Source organism: Lethenteron reissneri, chromosome 36 (assembly GCF_015708825.2).
Source record: "Lethenteron reissneri isolate LAM-NWPU_2019-01 chromosome 36, ASM1570882v1, whole genome shotgun sequence".
In the NCBI taxonomy this organism is placed as follows: Eukaryota; Metazoa; Chordata; class Hyperoartia; order Petromyzontiformes; family Petromyzontidae; genus Lethenteron; species Lethenteron reissneri.
In genome coordinates this window covers 10,939,987-10,963,266 of record NC_083814.1, presented here as the reverse complement: position 1 = coordinate 10,963,266, position 23,280 = coordinate 10,939,987, and the positions used below count along the sequence as shown (strand labels likewise).

At 47.7% G+C, this 23,280-nt stretch overlaps 1 protein-coding gene across 1 annotated transcript in view; it reads left to right on the top strand.

The window, feature by feature from the left end:
• DISP3 (dispatched RND transporter family member 3) overlaps positions 1 to 23,280 on the top strand; it is a 199,467-nt gene that overhangs the window by 110,235 nt on the left and 65,952 nt on the right. Inside the window, exons 13-15 of the mRNA XM_061566372.1 lie at positions 8,472 to 8,611; positions 14,692 to 14,876; positions 16,169 to 16,302. Coding sequence (XP_061422356.1) covers positions 8,472 to 8,611; positions 14,692 to 14,876; positions 16,169 to 16,302 — 459 coding nt within the window. The remainder of the gene's footprint in view (positions 1 to 8,471; positions 8,612 to 14,691; positions 14,877 to 16,168; positions 16,303 to 23,280) is intronic.

Below are 23,280 nucleotides of genomic sequence, written 5' to 3'. Positions count from 1 at the left end.
TTTACATTCAATCGTTAACTTAATTAGCAATCTGTCTGTAAATCTCTTTCTAAACTGTTTCACCTGCTCGTTTACTGAGTTGAGCCTCCTTCATCCTGGCGCTGCAGTCCACAAGGGTGGCGCTAACAACAATGCCATTAGTGAAGGCAGGAAAGCTTCACCGAGTATTCAAGACTCTTTCTTGGCAGGGTCTTGATCTGACGTGTTTGCTGTGTGGGAGGAAGCCGAGGAAATCCACGCACGCGAGCGGGTAAACACTCTTAAACTTCGCACGGGCGGATGCAACCCGCTTGCTGTACTGCCTGCTCGTCTCCTCCACAGTGCTGGATTACGGTTCAAAGTGACGCAATCGCCGTGGTGTCCAAAAGGTCAAAACCGGTTGGTGCTGTGGTGCAATGGTTGGTGCGTGCGACTTGCAATCCAGAGGGTCACAGGGTCGATCTCCCGGTCGCGATCGTTGAAACAATGCTGAAAGTTCCATATATCCCTCCGCCTAGCAGCGGCATACACGAGTATAGCCACGATTAGTCGATCAGTAGGTCACGTGTGGTGGGATAAAGCGTGGGTGCTCCAACCTCTTACAACAACATCTGGCCAGAGTGGAAGAGTAGGCCGACACACGCTCGCGAGGGGTTCTCTGGAGCTCCCTATAGCATGCAGTAGAATGAGCAAGAAATTCCAGGGCTGCGCGTCATACCTTTTTTAGCACAGCAATTGCTCTACCACCACTGTAATAGTGGCCAAAAGAGCCGCTATAATTGCAGATTCATCATGGGCCGTGCTTGGCATGGCCAGCAATGCCACGCGGGGAACGGGGATGAAAGTGATCGCGGTTGAATAATTCCAACGAGGCTGCGTCTCGAAGCGCGCTCAGCACGAAGCCGGGTAACTTCGGATTGCCGTCCGTGAAGGTTGTTCCGACGTTAGGGAGGGCGACGCCTGACAAATTAGCGGAGGTTTTTCTTTTTCTCAAGGTCGGCTTTGCGCATACGGCAATTGGGGGGGGGGGGGGGGGGGGGGTGGGGGGAGAAGACCCACGGTCGCTTTCGTTCTCGCCAAACGTGCGCGGGATATTTCACTGACGCGTCGGAGGTTTCGTTCACTTTTCTTTTCCGAGCACCTGGGAACGGTGCCACTTAAGCGTTTTTAGCTCACGTGCAGGCACTCAAGCGGGGCTTCATCTCTCTCTCCTCTATCTCCTCTCTCTCTCTCCTCTCTCTCTCGCCGGGAATTGGCCCAGGCAAACGGCCTCTCCAAGGGGTGCGTGTCGGAGTTGCGCGGGGCTGCGAGGCGAAAGGGCTCAAAGGCCACGTTCCCTGCCTGCATGAATTAGACGCGGAGCGTTTGGTGCTGCTGCTGCTGCGTTGGTCGCGGTGCTCATGCACAAGAAATCATAATCATCATCGTACTGTAAATGCGACGCATTCGTCAATAAGACTGTGGCCTTAAAATGAAAAAATATATGAGAGGTGACGCTTGAGGCAATACACCTTTCTCCATGCGTTACGAAGCAAGTCCCCTTTGGCTGAAGCCGCCGTCCGTTATAGGTCTGTGTCACGTTGAGACCCGACAGGAGGGTTGTTGACGAAAGTGTTCGGCTAACACAAATTCAGCATGAATTAGGACGGGCTTCATATTCAGCAGTCAAAGCCTCGCAGCGTTCGCAGGTGGCGTGGGGGGGGGGGGTCAAGGGGCCCGCTGTGTTTTAAACAGGGGTCACGTGGTGGGAGGCTGACCTTTTGCTTTGTGTTACACGAGGGGTCATGCGGTGGGAGCTTTAACTTTCCTCACACGGCTCGCCAGAGCGACAGACGGCTCGCATGCCGTCGAGGGTGGGTTGGGCTTCGGAGATAGAGAGACGGGTGCTTCCGTGGCGTGGCCTGCGTGTGTATGTACGTGTGTGTGTATGTACGTGTGTGTGTGTGTACGTGTGTGTGTATATGTACGTGTTTGTGGGGAGCGGTAGTGTAGCGGTTAGCGCGCTGTGCTACGAACCCGGCGACACGGGTTCGATTCCCGCTCACGACCAACACCAGTGACGATTATCTGAACCGGTCCCGGGCCTCCCCTAGGTCGACTCGTGCGGTGTGTAAACATTGCTACTAGGGAGACAAAGGCGGTCGGGCGTGGTACTGGCCACCCACCCCCTCGTGTACCGTTCCGGCCTTCATAGGCGCTCGCTAACAGCACTTGCTCCAACAGTCTGTTCCAGGCTATACGGGGGATCTTTTTACGTACTTGTGTGTGTACGTGTGTGTGTGTATGTACGTGTGTGTATGTACGTGTGTGTGTGTATGTACGTGTGTGTGTGTACGTGTGGGGGGAGCGGTGGCATAGCGGTTAGCGCGCTGATTCGATTCCTGCTCACGGCCAACATCGGTGACGATTATCTGAACCGGTTCTGGGCCTCCCCTAGGTCGACTCAGCCTCAAATGAGTACCTGGTGCGGTGTGTAAACATCGTCACTCGGGAGACAAAGGCGGCCGGGCGTGGTTCTGGCCACCCACTTTCTCGTGTGCCGTGCTGGCCGTCATAGGTGCTCGCTAACAGCACTTGCCCCAACAGTCTGTTCAGGCTATACGGGATATCTTGTGTTGAACTTTTTTCGCACCGTACGTAGCCAACCGTGCCAATTGAATGGTGTAATGGATAGTATTACTGGACTTGCAATGCAGACCTAACCAGGTCAATCAATCAATGCAGTTGAAAGAGTGGTGCAAGTTTCTTAAATCCTTCCCACCACCACCTCTATACAGACCATCAGTGTAAGGGGAAATCCATTTAGTACGTACACATGGAGGGGGGAGGGGGGTTAACCCAAATGCGAACGCTTGCGTATGGGGGGGGGGGGGGTCTACTGACAATGTACGCATAGGAAACGGGGCGGGGGGGGGTGAAGCCTCGATAATAATTTGTCTACATTGGCCTTCAAATGAGTTAGATAGTCCGGCGGTGGACTATCTGTTTGCTTAAACACGTCAATATTATTACTCCTTGATCGTTTCTGCGTGGATTAAACATCGTCCGATTCGGGGTCAAGTTTTGACAGATTTTTGCGTACGTACTAAATGGTTGGCCAGTAAATCGGTACACCGCGAGTCGATGGGCAGGTCACATGTATCCTTTACCTAGACAGACGTAGCACATTTTTATTATTGTAAATGTATTGGCGTTTAACTTGGAATTAAATTTGAATGTGTGGCAAAGCTAAAAGTAAATAAACACAAGTACAACACAGCACGTACATGCAGAATTCGCAAACTTACAAGCTCGAAGAAACGTGACATCAAGTGGCACGGCTGATTCGAGGGCTCACAAGTTGGGGACCTTCTGGACCATGGATCAAATATCCCCGCGGCTTCATTTCATGCACGGCCCCTGGGCCACACGAGACTGCCTCTCACTTCGGGAATGGTCCGCAAACAAGATGTATTTTTCCCTGCAAGCGTCTTGGTTGTGTGTATGTGTGTAACTTCGGAACTGCGACCCGACCTCGGCGCGTGTGTGAAGCAAAGCGGCGGGTGGTAGAGGTGAGCCCGAAATATGTTCGTGCTATTTTTGGGTCGCGCTTAGGCGTGTTGTAACGTGTGTGTGTGTGCTGTATTTGAAAGTCCAATTTGACCATCGGTTAGGCAGAGGTCACCCCACCCCTGCACCGTGGAACTGCTGCTGCTGCTGTTCAGGATTGTGCAGTGGTAACACTCGTGCCTCAAAGCAAGAACCTGGCGACCCGGGTTCGATTCCCGTCCACGGCCAACACCAGTGACGATTATCTGAACCTGTCCTGGGCCTCCCCTAGGTCGACTCAGCCTCAAATGAGTACCTGGTGCGGTGTGTAAACATCGCCACTGGGGAGACAAAGGCGATCGGGCGTGGTGCTGGCCACCCACCCCCTCGTGTACCGTTGCGGCCTTCATAGGTGCTCGGTAACAGCACTTGCCCCTACAGTCTGTTAAGGCTATACGGGGGATCTTTGTCTTTTTGCAGTGGTGCTCCCCCCCTGTTCTCCACGAGTGGTCTCCCATGTTATCTGCTTTCTTCCCATAGCTAAAACAATATACCACGTAACTGTTATTGGCCAAAACATCCCAGTGCTTAAATATTATCTACAAGTTACTCAATCGGAATAACACACGGCTACATTGCCGCTCGCATTATTGTGAAAAAAAACAAACACTTGGCAGGAACCCAGCGTGACAAAACAACATCTTGAGACGTTGCTGGGTAAACAAGCAAAGTAGTAATAATAATAACAACAACAACAACAAACGAAACACCGCCTCTTAACTGAGGTTGGTAGCAAAGTGCTGCGTTGCCAGCCTGCGTGTTTTCACATGGCACCTGCCAACGCGGTCTCCACAAAATTGTATTTGTAGCGTAAATTCCGGCTGCTTGTTCAGCTCCCACTGGGCACTCTCAAAGAGCTGCCCCCCTCCCCCCTAGCGAAGCTGTTGAGGCTGCCTCGGCTCTCCCCGCTACGCTGCCCTACAGGAGTGAATTTCAAACCATAGGGGTACGTCGTTCCGTGGAGGGGTGGGGGACGGTGGGCGGTGGGTAGGCGGGGGCTGGGGCCAGAGAATGATAAAAACATAATGTTTATTTCGTGTTAGTGTGTTTTCAGCGGAGGAGGGTTAACCTTTTCCCGCTGCGAGACGTTTGAAAGTTTCAGGGTTGGGCGGTCCCGTTCACAGCTGAATTTCGGAACGCTCAAGCGGCTGACGTAAATTTTATTCAAAGAGGCGTAGCGCCTTCTTGGTTCTTTCGGTAAAGTCACGTAGAAGGGAAGTAATAAAATAATAAAAATAAAACATAATAAAATAATTCTCACGACGTTTCGGCTACAACGCAAGCAGCCGTCTTCTTCACCTGAAGACGGCTGCTTGCGTTGTAGCCGAAACGTCGTGAGAATTATTTTATTTTATTATGTTTTATTTTTATTATTTTATTACTTCCCTTCTACGTGACTTTACCGAAAGAACCAAGAAGATGAATCCCTGCAGTCACGAAAGCTTTAAGGCGTAGCGCCGTTGTTTTGAAAGACATCGAATTCACCGCAGAGGATTTTAGCGACACGGCCGCACTCTACGATAGCCGGTGCCAAACTGTACCACACGCTCTCTCGCACGACCTTGTGGGAGCCTGGATACTGGTGAATATATTTTATTTCGACTTACATGTACTTTGTCAGAATGGAATCGTAAGAAAAACTGATGACGTACACGTACTTATGCGGTACACGTCAGTAATATTGAAATGTAATGGGAAAGGGTTTTCACATAACACGGCCTTGTACGAGTACAGCATGGGACCGTTTCCCATTTCGTGGCGCGGCCGGTAAAAACTCTGCGCTAAAGATTGATTCAGATATCACTAGCCCTGGCTGGGAAATCAAACTCGGGTTGTTGAGTTCGTAGCAAAGGGCGGTAAACCACTGCACCACTGCCCTCATTATTTGTTACTGTAACTTACGACAACAAAAACCGGTACTGCGGTAATCTAAGGCCCTTGCTATGTTGGCAGTGTTAGTATATGTATATATATAGCAGCTGTAGTTTTAAAGCCTGTGTTTGACCACCCTTGGCAATGCAATCCCTAGAATTTTATTTTAAATTAAATATTTATCCGTTTACCCAAACAACAACAACAACAACAAGAGAAGACCCGGTTTAGGTTTCAATAATTGAAATGTGAAAATCCCCACCTCAACGAAATCCTCTCACACTTTTATTCACACCCAGCCTCGAGCTGAAAGGTGAACTCCGGGGAGGAGGATCAGGGGTTGAGGCGGGCAAGGGGTGATGGAGGCGGGGGGGGGGGCAACCATTTCCTTACGCGGGGCCCGAATATAAGACACAATCCATCCGTCTCCGGAAGGCAAAAAAAAAGACAGACAACCGCACATTAACACACACACGCGCGGATGCCTGGGTCATTCCTGTCGCGGCAAGAGGCCCTTTCAGTGACAGAAGTGGCTGCCTGCGCTATTATTATTATTACAAACCCCGGGTGTTGCGAGGTCGAACATTTCGGGCCTTGCGCCCAATTAACGCGGCTAAGGTGCTTGCGATGACCGATAAATGTCGACTTTTCTGCGGGTTCGTTTCAAAGTGATGGGCTTCGTGTCGCCCGTGGGCCGAGTGAAATGAAGTCGTTGGTCCTCACACTCAGCTGTGTGTGTGTGTGGTGTGAGTAACTGTGTGTGTGTGTGGTGTGTGTACCTGTGTGTGTGTGTGGTGTGTGTACCTGTGTGTGTGTGTGTCCCTGTGTGTGTGTGTGGTGTGTGTACCTGTGTGTGTGTGTGGTGTGTACCTGTGTGTGTGTGTGGTGTGTCCCTGTGTGTGTGTGTGATGTGAGTACCTGTGTGTGTGTGATGTGAGTACCTGTGTGTGTGTGGTGTGCGTACCTGTGTGTGTGTGGTGTGTGTACCTGTGTGTGTGTGGTGTGCGTACCTGTGTGTGTGGTGTGTGTAACTGTGTGTGGTGTGCGTACCTGTGTGTGTGTGTGGTGTGTCCCTGTGTGTGTGTGGTGTGAGTACCTGTGTGTGTGTGATGTGTGTACCTGTGTGTGTGTATGGTGTGTGTACCTGTGTGTGTGTGGTGTGTGTACCTGTGTGTGTGTGTGTGGTGTGTGTACCTGTGTGTGTGTACCTGTGTGTGTGTGTGGTGTGCGTACCTGTTTGTGTGTGTACCTGTGTGTGTGTGTTGTGAGTACCTGTGTGCGGTCTGTGGTGTACGTACCTGTGTGTGTGTGGGGGGGGGGGGGGGCAACGGCCGAGTCTCGGACCGGCAGTGGGAGAAGAAGCACCCCCCCCTCCCCTGACATGAGAAGTCCAGGAATCAATGATCCATCCACGAGACTATAAAAGTAAATAAGTCAATTGACGGGATACCTCCATTCCACATCTGTCTCTCCACACAGGAGATATGATGTTACGTGACGTATCCCCATTGGCCACGTTACCTTCAGCAGCCTTGTTTTATTTATTGTTCGCTGCTGTAACCTGCTGACCCGCCGCCCAGTACTGGACATGTGGTGACAAAGAGCTTCATAGCTCATCGGATTTCGTCCTCCAGTCTAAATAAAGATTCCGATTCTGAATTGCGAGCGAATTCTGCACCGGTTCTGACGTACGGTGTCTCATCAGCAGAGTCAACCTGCTGCTGAAAAGATTCACACCCAAGAGGCTGGTCTGGCTAATGGGGTGTATAAATATACACACATTTTATTGTCTAAGTGGAGAGACAGATATATAGGAGGGACTTATTGTCTGCTTATTTATTTTGTTACTCACATTCTTTACAACGACAGAAATTGTTTTTTTGTATCCTGTAGGCAGTTGGCTTTGGCTGGCATGTAACGATGCATCAGTATCGTTTAAATGTCGATTCTTTAGCGTGCAATGGCTGCATACAATTATTTGTTAAGAATAGATTATTTATACGAAAACGGGAGTTATAGGGGAATGTTATGCTATTGTTATAGATAGGATCCTGGACTAAACAATGCTGTACAAATATAATAAATAGAAACTGATTCAACAATATCAGAGAGACAAAAAATATTCGAATGATTCTTGAATCATAATTGTCACCCCAAGTTCATCAAATCGTGAGGGATGCTGCCGTGCTGCAATGGTTAGGGCACGAGAGACTTGCAATTCAGAGGATGCTGGTTCGATCTCCCGGCGTGGCAGTTGAAGCTACGGTGCAATTCTTAAATCACCTCACCTGTGTCCACCCAACAGTTTAAATGGATACATCACAGAGAGTCAATAGGTAGGTCACGTGTGGCTGGGTAAAGTGTGGGTATTCCTACCTCGTCCAAGACTTCTGACCAGCTTAGAAGAGTAGGCCAAAATACCCGCTCGAGCGGAGCTCTCTAGCGCTCCCTCTAGTTGAGGTCCTTTTGGCGGCAGTGACTTGAGCAAGGAATTGAAGGGCTGCACCTTAACCTCTAACCTTCATCCACGTTGCCAGGGGATGAATCATTGCACACGTACAGCACTGCTAACGTGATGCCCTCTCTATGTAGGAATGTATGTTGAACTTTTTTCGCACCGTACGTAGCCAACCGTGATTCTCGGAGGTGTGGGAGAAGGACAACAAACTAAACACAAAAAGCAGTTCTTCGCTTTGGTTCCTTCGGTAAAGTCACGTAGATAGAAAAAAGAAATAAATAATAATAAAAATTATTTTTATTATTTTTCTACCTACGTGACTTCATACCAAAGAGTATGAATTCATGCAGTCACGAAAGCTTTAAGTCGAGACAAAAGCAGTTCTAAAGAAATGAGTTTTCAATCTGGATTTGAAAGTACACAGCTCCCAGTGGCTTTCTAACATCGCAAGGAAGAGCGTTCCAGACGGCCGCAGAAGCGCATCTGAAAGCGCGCGGTGCAGTGGCCCGTCTTTGTTTGGTGGCCCAGCCGAAAGCTGGACCCACGGTGGTTTTCCTTTCCGCTTCGCCGGCAGACTTCGTGCAGACGGTGTTCGTGAGCAAGATTGCAGGGGAGCGGCAGGAGCCCCCCGTCTACCGCTTCTCTCTGGACCCCGTTCCTCCATCGCCGTGGCAACAGCTGGCACCTGGCAACGGTGAGGTGCCGGCCTTCAAGGTGAGGCCTGGTGTGGGATTGGTGTCCTCCTCGTCGTCGTCGTCGTTGTTGTTGTTGTTGGCGTCGTCTTATTAATCATTGCCGTTATTGCTGCAAGTGTGTGAGTGCACAAATAAAAATACTCAATAAATAATGTCTCAATATAACCCGTCGTAAACTAAAATAGTGGCATTCCGTTTTTGCTGTTAAGACTGTCTCTAAAAAGCAGACGTATGCATAATATATTAGGCTTTTTTTTATAATGGGTAGTTATAAGATGAACATTTGTGTCGTAAACTCACGTTTATTTTGTGAATAAATAAATCGTCGTTAATGTTGTGATAAATAGGGTATAAATTCTAGATTTGAAGCTTTTGTGACTGCAATGATTCATACTCTAAGGTTTTTTCGGTAAAGTCACGTAGGTAAAAGTAAATAATAATAATAAATTATAAAAATATTAGAAATATTTCTATTATTCTATAAATTGTATTATTTATTTTTATTATTTATTTTACCCTACGTGACTTTACCGAAATATTTATATTATTCTATTATTTGTATTATTAATTTTTATTATTTATTTTTACCTACGTGACTTTACCGAAAAAAACCTAACAGTATTAATAGGGTATAGTTTCTGTTCATCGCTTTCCAACTAAGGACACGCTATAACTGTCTGCTCATCCATCCACCCGTCTCGCCATCTAATGTGGGGGCACGACAACACTTGCAAAGATGATGACCTAAGGCGAACAAACCTTGGGTATACAATTGTGCCGCGATTAGGACACGCTGACTCTTGCAAAGGTGACCCAAAACAAAGAAAACGTTCGTGTCAAATTGTGCTGCCGTGAGGGATTTGCTCTTAATTGTGCTGCGATTCTATCTTCAAGTGTCGTTTATATTGGAATACATTTGCTGCAAGAGTTATCATTGCCTCCCTTTTACAGACAGATAGACAGATAGATGGATGAATGGATGGAGAGACAGAGCTAATGCTACCCTAGTTGGACAGTATTAAACAAAAACTATATACATTTAACACGGTAGTAATACAAAATGTATTTAGTAATATAACAAATATTAAGTTTTCATATATATGAAAAATACGACTTTTTTCATCTCTGATTAGCATGGTTGGCTGCGTACGGAGCGAATGAAGTGCATACATACATCATACAAAATAGCTATCTCACAATTATGCATTAAAATAAGTAATCAGATTTTACTCGTACTTTTATGCAATTCACAGATTAAATATTTAACAGCAAAAAAAGCTACACAACCCAATCAAATTAAGGTGAATCATACACATTGATCAAAGGTTTGCCCAAAACTTTGGGATAAAAAAACCCATCATTAAAAGAACCTCCCCTCGGCATCCCAACCCTGCCTGCCGAGGAGAGTCCTCGCAGGCTGAAGCCACCGCCAGCCGTGCCCAGCGGTCTCAACGGGGCCCTACGGACAATCTGCCACCTTCCTGTGTGCACCTTCCGCGAGCACCACCGCACCTTCGATTCGCATGGTTAGCTACGTACGGTGCGAAAGAAGTTCAACGCACATCGTTGTTCATAATGCTCGTTAACCGAGGACAGAATCCGTGCTAATGCATTATTCCTGTAAGCAATAGCCTATTAATTTCATAACGTCTCGGTGAATTTACTGCGCGAGATTCTTGGCCAGTTTATTCCTGATGATTTTTACTCCAGTTTCGTGATAACAATGCGATTTTGAGTTCTAGAGTGTCTAATTGGAACGACATCTCATGACGTTGTACACAGATTCGGTAACCTTATGGATCACGGGGACACCCCAAAAGAGAAGTAAAATAAATATGGTTTATATTTATATTATTTTATTATTCTCCTTCTACGTGACTTTACCGAAAGAACCAAGAATATGTGTAACAAGCTGTTTATAAGCGAAGGTATTAGTGAAGACTCTTGCAGAGACGGGCATGAGCAGAGCAGAAGAGGATGGTATTCAGTCTGGACTTGATCACTGACAGGGCGTTGACAGCACAGATGGCCATCGTTATTTAATTTAAAAAAAACATTTCGGTCTGCCTTCAGTAATTTTCCTATTGTATACATGTGATGTCTTTTACAGTTGCGCCCCCCCCCAACAGATATTTGTTTTGTTCAGCAAGCTTGTTGTACGTGACTTGCCTTGAACACAACTTTGCAGCCTTCTTTTATCAAGGTTCTTGAATAATTTCCTGTTTTTCATTTCATTCTTTGACTCCCATCAGCACGCATAAATTGTATTCATATTTCGATTTAAAGCTTTCGTGACTTCAGGGATTCATATTCTTGGTTCTTTCGGTAAAGCCACGTAGAAGGGTAATAATAAAATAATACACATATAAAACAATAACAATTCTCACGACGTTTTGACTGCAACACAAGCAATCGTCATCAGGTGTGAAAACCACACTTTTTTCAAAAATTTCTTGCTGTGGATTTCACACCTGATGATGATTGTTTGTGTTGCAGTCGAAACGTCGTGATAATTTTTATTGTTTTATATTTGTATTATTTTATTATTTCCCTTCTACGTGACTTTACCGAAAGAACCAATAATATGTATTCATATTCTTTGCGTCTTTCGGTAAAGGCACGTAGATACACATACATTGGTGAATATCGTCACCGTTGATGTTATGCATTTATTTCTAAAGTCCAATTTTCTGAGAATATCATTTAATATTCCTGCAAATAACTTCATCAACAATGTATATCCCCTTTACTCACTTGACTTCTGGTATTTATTTATTTGCTTTCTCCATGCATTGGTTTTTATTGTAGCCTTACCACCCTTGTAAAATGGTTTATAATTTTTTTGCGTGAAAAAAACATTTGTATTCCGACTTTGGTTTGTGAGAGCTTGGTTTGTTACATCAATTTCAACCGAAGTCGAATAAATGTATTTTAGAGGCGACAAAGGTGAGGCATAATGGTATTCGATATTCACGTGTCTTTGATGGAATCCGATTGATAGAATGCGGTCAATTGTAGCAAAAAAAAACCAGTGCTAAATCTGTCTTACACACGCGTTTGTTTGAGCTCTACATTGCCCATTACTCTTTCTGCATTGTCTATTCGCAGTGAACAATTTATAAGTGAACGTATTGGCGGTACACCGGTGGTATGCGGTATAAAAAAAAATGTTTTGCAATAATTATTTATTCTCCCGGGATTTGCATCCCCGGTCAGAAAATCCTGCGGGGAGGTGCGTCAAAATCAATTCCGTTGATGTCGAAGCAGTCGGAAGATGGGTGTTTATATGAGCGGCTGAACTCGAAGCTTCGCAGTCTGTTGCCGGAAAGCATCACAACCGTCCTGATGACGATTGGCTGCTCCGTGTTCCAAAGGCAGATTTCACTCCTTGTGCCCTCGACTTCTTCGGATGGTTCATCCATTCAGGTTTATTCAGTCTCAGCAGACTGAGTAAACCTTCGAATCGATGAACAGATACATTTTGGCGGTTAAAATTGAGATTTTAGACTGTTTTATGAGGACCGGTGTGTTCTACTGCAATACGTGGACCGCCGATACGCCCATATGTTTAATAGGACGCGAAGGGGATGGAATTCCACACTTCACTTAGCTGGAGTTATCCGAGTTAGGGGGAGCAGAGGGTACACGAGAGGGGAGGTCGGATAAGATGAGATGGGGATCGATTGGCCTGCGATATTCAGCTTGGGGTCACTGAGGAGGGCTGACGGCAAAGCAAACTCGGCGAGACTGAAGTTTTCCACTTGTTGGCGGTTTCTCTTTTAGAAGGAGAATTCGCTTCCACGTCAATTGCTTTGGGAGGAGGCCTATATAAGGCATCGAGTCAGAAGACTGAAGAAAGTAAACGGTTGATCGTTTTACGTTTTAACCCCCACCGCCCCCCATGACGTTTATTATAATTATGAGGTTTGTGCAATGGATGTCATTGGATCGTGTGTGTGTGTGGGAGAGATGCCCAATGTGTGTTGCTGATGTGTTAAGAAAATAAGGCGCTTCCCACGCGATTAAAACGGACCCCCCCTATGGCTCGCAACGAAAATCCCTTTAGCGGCGTTATCATATCAGCGGGGTTTACATCCAGGGAAAATCGGCGATACAAAAACATAAGCTTTACATGCTGGCGAAGCCACATGCGCGCAACTCCTCCTGTCTGCGTTGTCTGAGAACGAATGCTGTTCCAATCTTCAGAGATTTGCGCTCTTCACAACCACCACATTTACGTCTCTGTAAGCAGCTGCCAGCCCGCTGGGTGCCCTGAGTATGAAATTATATTTTTCGGGTGTGGCACGTAACTACAAACATTATATGCTGTGTATCATAGAAATACGCTGTTTGAAATAAGCTCATTTACCACCAGGTTCAAGCTGACAACAGTATTTGGTGCATACCCCATGGCTTTTATGAATCCGCAACCCCTTGAGCTGCCTGGCGCACGAAGGCTCCGGTTTGGTTTTCTTATGCCGAGCGCCGCCACGGAGTGCGATGTACCGGGGCCAGCCGTCGAGAGCTGCAGCCTGCTCAATTCTTTTGGGGATGCTCACGACGGTCAAGCAATTATCGGCTCTGCTCTATGAGGTTGCCCACAAATCCCGCGCCGTTTCATGTTGTCTGCCGCCTCCTTTGAAAGTGGCGGCGGCCGAGGATTTTGTTTCGGCGTGAGAGAGGCGAGTGGATGGAGGAGGGGGACAACAACAACTTGCAGATGCCGCACTTGAAGAAGATTCATGAGACAGCCGATTGCTCGCGGTCAGATTCAGGCCAAGGGCATTAAACTTTCCTATTACACCCCCCCCCCCCCTTTCCTAAACTGGTCTTGCCAGCCAGCACTCGCTGCAAGTAGATTAAATGGGAAATGAGATAGTGGCAACTATGATGCCAGTGCTAGATTTGCTGTTGGTCCTAAAAAAAACATAAAGCTCTGCCCTGTGGTGTGAAAATCATGTTTGCTGTACGTGAGCGCTTGGAACTGGATTCGCATCTCTCTCGCTCTCTCTTTGTCTCTCGATCTCTTGCTCGCTCTGTCTCTCTCTCTCTCTCGCTCTTCCGCTCTCTCTCGCTCTTCCGCTCTGTCAACTTCGCTGTGCCTCTTTCTCTTTGTCCATCGCCGTCTGCCATGCTCTCCTGACCGCAGTCATCCCCTCATCATGTTTTTTTTTCCGCTCTCTATTTAAACTCGCTGTTGCAATGCACTCGCCCTAGTGAACACGGCGTTCCGCTGCGAAGTTATACCCGGCTAGCTGGTTGCTGTTGTTCGGCATGATGTCCGGCGTTTCGCTCCGCGTGTTTGGAGCTTCGACAAGGGAGAGTTTTTCAGGAACGGTTACAGGAGCGGTTTTCTGTAAGGAGCTCTCAGCGCACGGAGCAAAGCGTCGGACAAGCCGAGGAATACGCCGTACAACTCGGAACACACCAGGGAGAAACACAGTTATATAATTTTGAGTTGTAAATCACTTACATATGCGTGTGCGTCTCAACATTCCACGGCAAATTCTAAAGAAGGTGCATTTTTTTTTTTTACAAACTGGAAAACCAGTCCATCATATGAGCCTCTGCTTGATGCGGGAATTCAACTGTATGAAAAACACAAACATACATATACCATATAACACAGATGTACGCATGAGGCATGCCTTCACGCAGATTGACGGGTCGAGAGATGGACCAACACATTGTTGCCCATCTATAGCAATATTCAGTCAATTGTATCCATAAAACTGAATGAATGAATGAAGAATTAGTAATTGGGATGAGTTCCTATGTCCAATGCATAGGCAGAACATGACACGTAAAATGGGTGAAAAAGAAAACATTGGCAGTCGAAGTAGATCTGAGCCTTGATATTATTATTTAATTTGCGGGGTGTGAAAGGGTGAAATCTCAGTGCTGCCAGAGGGACTTCCAGACTTGGGTCAGCAGAGGAGAAAGAGCGACCTCCCATTGAATAAAGGTGCAGAGTTGCGGCTGCTGGTAGCTTGTTGCCGGGCGAGGAGAGGTGAGAGGTGGACAATCTCCATCCTGGTCCGTTTGTTTCTATCTCCCTCTGTCCCCCTCGTCCTAACGCGGTCTCCCGCGCCCGCTTAGGTTTTCCCACGTGCGTTTGGAAACTTCTCCCGCCGCCTGTGCGTGTGCGTGTCGTCGCTGGGCCTGCCCGGCCCCCGCGTGCCCGCCAAGTTCCTGCTCACGTCAGCCCCGGAATGCGACCCGCGCCGTGGCTGGCAGCTCCACTTCTCCTTCTACGCCTCTGCGTCCCGTCAGCCCAACACGCGGTGAGGAGCAATCGCATCGGGCCTTCCCACACTTAAGGCCTTCGTGCGGGACAGCGGACCCGACGACTTCATCTCACACGGCCAGTGACTTCATCTCACATGGCCGTGACTTCATCCAGGACTTCATCTTCTTGGTTCTTTCGGTAAAGTCGTCACCTAGAAGGGAAGTAATAAAATAATAAAAATATATTATGTTTTATTTTTATTATTTTATTACTTCCCTTCTACGTGACGACTTTACCGAAAGAACCAAGAAGATGAATCCCTGCAGTCACGAAAGCTTTAAATCGAAATTCTTCCAGGACGTCTCGTGCCTTCATCCCGCACGTACCGTGATTTCATCTCGTACCGCCCACTATTTAATTTCACACGGCCCACGGCTTTACTTTGCACAGCCCACGACATTTGTCCATTCACTGCAAGCATCTTGGCGGCGCCAGTCGGTGCTAGACGGGAATACTTCACGTATATATTTTAAACGCTGCGAACTGTTGCATGCATCGGTGTGCTACACAAAGTTATTGGTCGTCTTGACAACTTGCTGTCCTCGGTCACAACAAAGAGTGAATTGCTACATCTGTAAACCTTTTGAAATACCTGCAATATGTGACAATATCCTCGTGCAATGGCAGGCAATGAGGTGTGCTTACAAGCAGCGGCGTTTCTATCAAGTGGACAGGTCGACAAAGAAGGAGAGTGGGGGGGGAATTGGACATGGACCCCGATTTCATTCATTAATTTCACCAGGGCCCATGCAAGCTGGGCTAAGCCGCTGAGCCAGGTAGGTGCCAAGTTATCGCTACGTGAAGCCTGACACGCCTCGCCGCTCGTTGTGTCTTTTCCTCCCCCACACCGCCCCCCCCGCCACCCACCGCCACCCACCGCCCCCACCGCCACCCACCGCCCCCACCGGCCCCACCGCTCCCACCGCCCCCACCGCCACCGACCGCCCCCACCGGCCCCACCGCCCCCACCACCACCCACCGCCCACACCGCCACCCACCGCCCCCACCGGCCCCACCGCCCCCACCGCCCCCACCGCCCCCACCGCCCCCACCACCACCCACCGCCCACACCGCCACCCACCGCCCCCTCCGCCCCCACCGCCCCCACCACCACCCACCGCCCCCACCGCCACCCACCGCCACCCACCGCCCCCACCGCCACCCACCGCCACCCACCGCCCCCACCGCCCCCACCGCCACCCACCGCCACCCACCGCCACCCACCGCCCCCACCGCCACCCACCGCCACCCACCGCCACCCACCGCCACCCACCACCGTGAGAGCAGCAGACTCTTCTTCTCCCAGATGCGACGCTTCCCCTTCCAGAGTCGCGTGTGCCTGGGCCCCCGTGGCTGCACCCTCAGCCAGGCGCCGGACGGACCCAACCACGGTCACTTCTACGTGCCACGCTCGCACGCCGGTAAGGGGCCCGCCCTGCCACTGCTCGGTCTCGTTCCTGGCTTTGGACTCCATCGTCATCATTTCTTTCTTGTTAGCGCACCTCACACAAAGTGTACAATCAGTGAACTTAAAACTAATTCAACTAAGCTATTTTTTTATTCTACCAGGTATGGCCTCATTGAACTATATATCTCTTTTTCAGAAGTGACCTGAACACAAATGATAGCCCAACGAAGTGGCTTATCATGTAGAAATACAGCAGCAGCCAAATTATCTAAATGCGTGGTGATGTTGCTTCTTAACGTGGAGGGGAAAACCAGAGGACCAGGAGAAAAATCCACGCGATCACGGGGAGAGAGACACGCAAGCTCCAAATATACAGGGTTGGCATTGAACCCACGACCTTGTTACTTACAGTGAGGGAAAAACTAATTTTATCCCCTGCTGATTTTGTACGTTTGCCCACTGACAAAGAAATGATCAGTCTATAATTTTAATGGTAGGTTTATTTGAACAGTGAGAGACAGAATAACAACAAGAAATTCCAGAAAAAACGCATGTCAAAAATGTTATAAATTGATTTGCATGGAGGCGATGCTGCCTGCTCCCCTCCCCCGCCTTGAGAGCACACGCATTGTGATTGGAGCGTGACGTCGGCTGCCCGTGCAAACGGGCCCGGACGTGAGTACTAAAGCCTTGGTTGTATCGATATTAACCAGAGGAAGTACATTGAATGTTTGTGTTTTTATTGAGGGGCCCTATTTGAAAAGCTTGAATTTCTGGACAGCCGCTAACCCCCCCACCTCCCATGGAGGTTTTGAGATCCACTTCTGCACATTTTAGCAGAGCGCTGCACACGGATAGCAGGAGCACACGTGAACTTAGAATCGCAGCAAGTTGTCGAGACGACCAATAACTTCGTGTAACACACTGATGCATGCAACAACATTGCACCGCTTAAGATATACGTGAAGTATTGTGCAAAGGTTTGAAAGATGTTGTTTATCTACACTGAATTTTTATCATGATACGACTCAGGAGTGGCAATCCAGGAGTCAGAATGTAATTGCAGACAAGGCCCAGTTGACCTTGTCTGCAATTGACGAGCGGTCGCGTGGTAATTGGTCTGACGCTTGAAAGAAAACAAGGAAGAAGAAACGTGCACATTCATGGATTCTGGACACACTTTTTCTACGGTGGTGTTTTTTTTTGTTCGTCGCTAAAATATCGTGGCGCTCGCGAAGGTGACGCCATGCAGCGCGGCGCGTGTGACGTCTCGCTCGTGATGATGCGGTCGTGAGGGGGTCTGTGCGTCGCAAGGTGACTTCACGCGCTGTGATTTTGTCGGAACAGTGAGGTTGACTTTGAGGCGTGCGCTATTTTTTTCGCGATTCTTTTCAGCGCTGGGTTTTCATCTTCTAGTTTTAGGCTGCTCTTTGATACATTCTTTGCTCGGGTTTTCTAAAGGGCAAAGTCTGGAATGGAAACCAGAACTTTACGTTGAATGTTTTCTTTTTGCAATGTGGAATCACCGATTACAGACAGAAAGACAGACGGATGAATGGAGCTGATGCATTAACGCTTGCAACCCCCTGTTGGGAAAGCGTGTAACATTTCAAGGTTGTCAAGTGCTTAATATTTGATGCGAGAGCGTGGAAAGGAACCTAAAATACTACACGGCCGTCGTTGTCAACATCTCTCTAATTTGTACTCGTTAGAAAATTATTCAATGAACTCAATTATTTTCTGTTAAAAAAATATTTTGCCTTCTTTCATACGTGATTGACGAACAGGTAAAAAAAACAATTCCATTTTCTTTCAATAAGTGCATCAATTTACAGATAATTAGCGAAAACTTAGGAGAGAGTGGCGCGGGGGAGGAAGGGGCGCAATAATTACGATGTTTTTGCTTGACTTGCCTCGCGGATTATAGTCCTCGATAGGTTGTTGTTTGTGTTGGCGGAAAGTGGAGTGCCTCTTGTAAATCTGTGTACACAAGAGGAGAACACTCGCAATGCGCTCTAATTATTTCTCGAATTAATTAAATTGAACTTTGCAGCTGTTTCTTAATCAATGCCGTGGGATCGTCGCGGGGGAGTGGTGAGTTCGTGGTGGTGGCGGGGGGGGGGGGGTGTAGTGATGGAAGCGACAACCCGGGAACCGGTTGAAATCTCACGTTCGCCACCGCTACGATGTTATCCGTGGTCGGACACGGAACTAACGAGCAATGTACCTCGAGCTTCTTTCGCACCGCACGTAGCCGACCGTGCTAACTCGGCGACCGAGCGTCAGGATTTCGAGAGCCCGCCGCACTCACCGCTCCGCTCGTCCCTCGCGATGTATTTCTGTAGGGGCTGGCAAATTTCGCGACAAAACAAAAAGACGCGAGCCCACCGGGTCTCAGTAGGCCGATCGACATTGGGAGGGGAACGAGCGAGCGAGCGCGCGGCCACCGCCACGTTCCGCTTGCACGGTTCGCCCGTTTCATAAATGAACGGGGCTGGGGGGGGCGGAAGAAACGCAAAGTGGCAGAATGGGGGGGGGGGGGGACGGGCACGGGGGGGAGGAAACCAGATGTTGGGGCTTGTGCTAGCGATGCAGAATTGTTTATAGCTGTGCCCCGTCCCCATCAGCTTAATAACGACACAATCTGCGTGCTCCATTAGTCTCAGGATTCCCTAGCTTAATTGAAAAATGCTTATATGGCTCGGAGAGCCAAATTAAGTCGGCGTGACGAAACGAGGTAACGGAACGATGGCTCAGCCGTGAAGACCGCGCGAGAGACGCGCTCAATCAACACAAATGACATTCGGCGGCAATACAGATGTTTACTTCTGCTTGTTTACCATGGAGGGTCTTGCCAAGTTTTTGCAGTGCGGGGGGGGGGGGGTGATATGGCTGTCTGAAATGTTATGTATGTAGAACTTCGTTCGCACCGTACGTAGCCAACCATGCTAATCGGAGGTGCGGGGTCAGGACAACAAACAATGGGTCTCTGGGTGAGTCTATGCGTTATCATGGCGAGCTGTGGCTACAGAGCTCACAAAGCTATGGAATTAGAAGGGGGGTATCTTTGTTGCAGTTATTTTGCCCTTGGTTTAGATTTTATTCCGAAGAAAGCCTCATTGAGTCTCAAGACTTTGTTTTTTCCCTCTGGAAGGTCCTGCATTCAGTCGCTTGGTCAGTTCCATTAACCATTTCCTCATTCCGAGACATTTGCAAGTTGCAGGGTCGGTGTCCCATTCACCGCTAAAACTCGGAGCGCGTGAGTGGCTCAGTGTTTTAGATAGAGAAGGTGTAGCACCGTTTTTTTAAAGACATTGTGCTGTACTCACCGCAGAGAACTGTAGTGACACGACCGCACTCTATGATAGCTGGTGACAAACTTCCGCACACCCTCCCGCGTGGCCTTGTGAGAGCCTCGGTGTCGATAAAGCTATTTTATTTTGACGTACATGTACTTTATCGGAATGGAATCAGAAGAAAAACTCACGGTGTGCAAGTACGTTATCGGAATGGGAAAGGGTTAATGAGCGCTTGGCATGTGGAAGGGAACGATGGTATCTGTAGAATACACATCAAGCATACGAGGGAGTGACAGACACTCAAAGATCCACACAATTAGATTCAAGAATTGATTGACCACACTGCCATCTCTTGGTCGAGTCACGTTTAGTCAAGTGTATTTGTTTAACGAGGTTAGAGCTCAAGAGAACAGGATAGTCGCATTCATAGATTTGACCCTGGGTCACTAAAATCGCAACAACAACAAAAATAAAAAACAGAGTACAGTATAGCAATGAAGTAATTAGAAATCGGAGCAAAAACATCTGTGTCACCTCACAGGCCAAGCCTACAACACGTGGTTGTCCCAGACAGTCTCTCATTCATGTTGTCACCAGGCTCACGTCTGCTTAGCTTTCAAAGTCCAACAAAATCGTGCGCGCGTTCAGGATGTGATTTGGTCGCAAGCTGCTGTCCAAATCCACTGTGTGGCACCACGGTGGCGACGTGTTAACTACTTTGCCTGGTATACAGGCGATAGTGGCTTCAATCCCGACCCTGACTGTTGTATATTTGTTGCATGCTTCCTCTGTGGTTGCATGGATTTTTCTCTGGGTCCTCCGATTTTCCATCCACATTAGAATTTGGCTGCTATAAATTTCCACTTGTGGCCAGGTCGCTTCTGAAAAATAGTTTTATATAGCTCAGTGGGCCTTAGCTGGTAAAATAAAAATAGCTTAGTTTACCCCACACTCACCATCCACCAGAATAAGTCCACCACACACCCTCTGGCACCTTGCAACGTGCGTCCCCCTGCTCAAACGTGTCTCTCCCTCCTGCAAATATGCAGCCCAGCAGCCCCGTCCCAGTTTAGGTTTGTTACTCAAAGCGCTGGGAATGGCCGCTCGCTACCACCGAGTTGCGCCGACGTGAGGTTGGCCCTTTGCACCGCAACTCCCCGTCAAGTCGCCCGAATTTGTACGTACAGCAAGAGGGCGAAAAGTACTGGTGCTCAGACCACCTCCGTCGAAAGAGGAGAGGAAAGCGTGCAAGAGCCATATTCAGCACGCACGCAAGCCCCGAATGCATGTTATATATATTTTTTTTTCTTTTGAAGAGCGCTTGATGTGTGGGTGGTTTTTGTTCCCCTACCTTTCCTCGAGATGGATTTGCCTCTCGACCTTGTTCAATCAATACATTTTTTTCACAGCGCCTGTCTTTCGCGTGATTTGAAGTTGAGTGAGTGACCTTTTCCCTAAATGTATTTGTGAATGTATGTGTTTATTGCATATTGAGTAGCTCTTCTTTAAATGCCGGTCAGGTTCGACGTTGCCTGTGTACGTGTCTATATACACACCCGGTCATCTCTTTTTCAGCTCTGTTCTTTATTCTGCGATCGTCACCGCCAATTTGAAAACATTTGTAAGGCAGTAACCCCTTGTCATTAACCTTATTAATGTAATGTTTGCCCTGGGTATACGAGTTGAGGCTGCAAAGCAAGAATTAGAATTAATGAGCGGGTTGTAAAGAGTTGTCCTGCGACTAATTGAAGTCCACTTCCCACGCGGCATGCGCGGGACGCTGCCGCGGCGTAACGGTGAGCACACTGGACTTGCGATCGAGATAGGTCGCCGGTTCGAATCGATCTCTAGAACTCGGCAGCTGAAACAACGGTGCGAGTTTCTCAAATCCCTCCTCCCACCGCTTCTGTGTCCTGCCCAACAGCAGTATAAATGGGTAACTCCACGGTTAGTCGATCGGCAGGTCCCGCGTGTGGTTGGGGCTAAACTGTGGGCTCCCACTTCTTCTAAAGCATCTGACCAGTATGGAAGAGTAGGCAAAACAACCCTCTAGAGGCGATCTTTCTTGGGCTCTATCTAGTGGAGGCCCTTCCACCAGCAGTGACCATGAGAAATGTGTTAGGGCTGCAAATGTGTCCTTTTATTGGGCAACTTATCCATCTTCTTGGTTCTTTCGGTAAAGTCACGTAGAACGGAAATAATAAAATAATAAAAATAAAACATAATAAAATAATTCTCACGACGTTTCGGCCACAACGCAAGCAGCCGTCCTCAGGTGAAGAACAGGTCTGTCAGGAAGGAAGCGTCTGAACGCTGTCTATTATTTTATTATTTCCCTTCTACGTGACTTTACTGAAAGAACCAAGAAGGTGAATCCCTGCAGTCACGAAAGCTTTAAATCGAAACGTATCCATCGTTTCTCTGGGTATAACATGAATGTATTATGGATAGCAGGTACAAAAGTAAATGTTTAGAATGATTTTTAAGGCAAAGTTAAATTTCTTGGACATGTAATGAGAAAACAAGAGGTTGAAATTTCTTGACTGGAGAAAACTATCGGTACAACATTTCATGGGAAGACAGCAAATGAAGCTACACAAGCAATTTTAACAATTCGACGCAACTGGGAGGAGTATCTAAAGCAACGTGCTTAAGTATATACCATGGACAGAGCTAATGGAAGGCCAAAATCGCCGACGTATTTGAGAAAAGACATGACACAGAAAGAAAGATACGAGCTGGGAATGCAAGCAAGGGTGGGTTTAATGAAGAGGCTGTAAAATATGCTCCCATACTTATTCATGTTCACCTTATCGCGTTTTGCAAAATTTTCCGAAGACACAGCACGCATGTCACAAAACCAAGGCACGGGAGTCATAACGTTCACTTGTAACTTACACCACGGGGTGCTTTTGAGTGTGCCCTTGCAGAGTAGCGCAGGTTTCGTGCCGGTTGTAAGTTATCCAGGTCATAACCGCCCCTGAATGTTTTTTTTTGCAGACGGGTTTGTGCACACAGACTTGATGTGCACATAGATTTGAACAAGGACGTTTTGCTTGGGCTTCTTTTGGCAAACGACACTCATCCTGGTCTCTTAAACTCTCACGGGGCTACACAAATTACCTTCGCGTGACTCTCTTCAAACAACCCTTTCGCGGCTGCCATGACGGTGCACTGTGCCGTCGTTTGTCAGGAGCAAGCGGTGTGTCTTTGTTCCGCTTCTGGTAAAAAGAGAATAATTACGTATTTTAACAATTCTTATTTTTACGAATCCTCATTCAGGATCAGGTTGGATTTGTGCCTTCAGAAGGAAAGTAATTCGTAAAAAAAAATGCTCGATTCGATTCCATAAAAAAGATTAAAAAAACGAAGCTCTGTGCAAAGCTCTTCGAGGTATTTTCGGGTTGTGCCACGTGTTATTTGACACGATCATAATACGATTAATGTTTTATTAAAATCCTTTATATTAAGTTCGCTTGCTTGCGTGCTTGCGTGCTTGCTTGCTTGCTTACGACCGTGCAAATCTTTCGGTCGTTTTTTAACACACTTCCCGTGATCCAATCGAGCTGACATTTTGCACACAGACTCGTTGTGCGAGACAATTAATGTTCGTGAAAATGTTTTTCCAAAATTTTACACTTTTTAGGGAAAAAAATTAAATATTTAATTACCAATTGCTTAATACTGGCAGA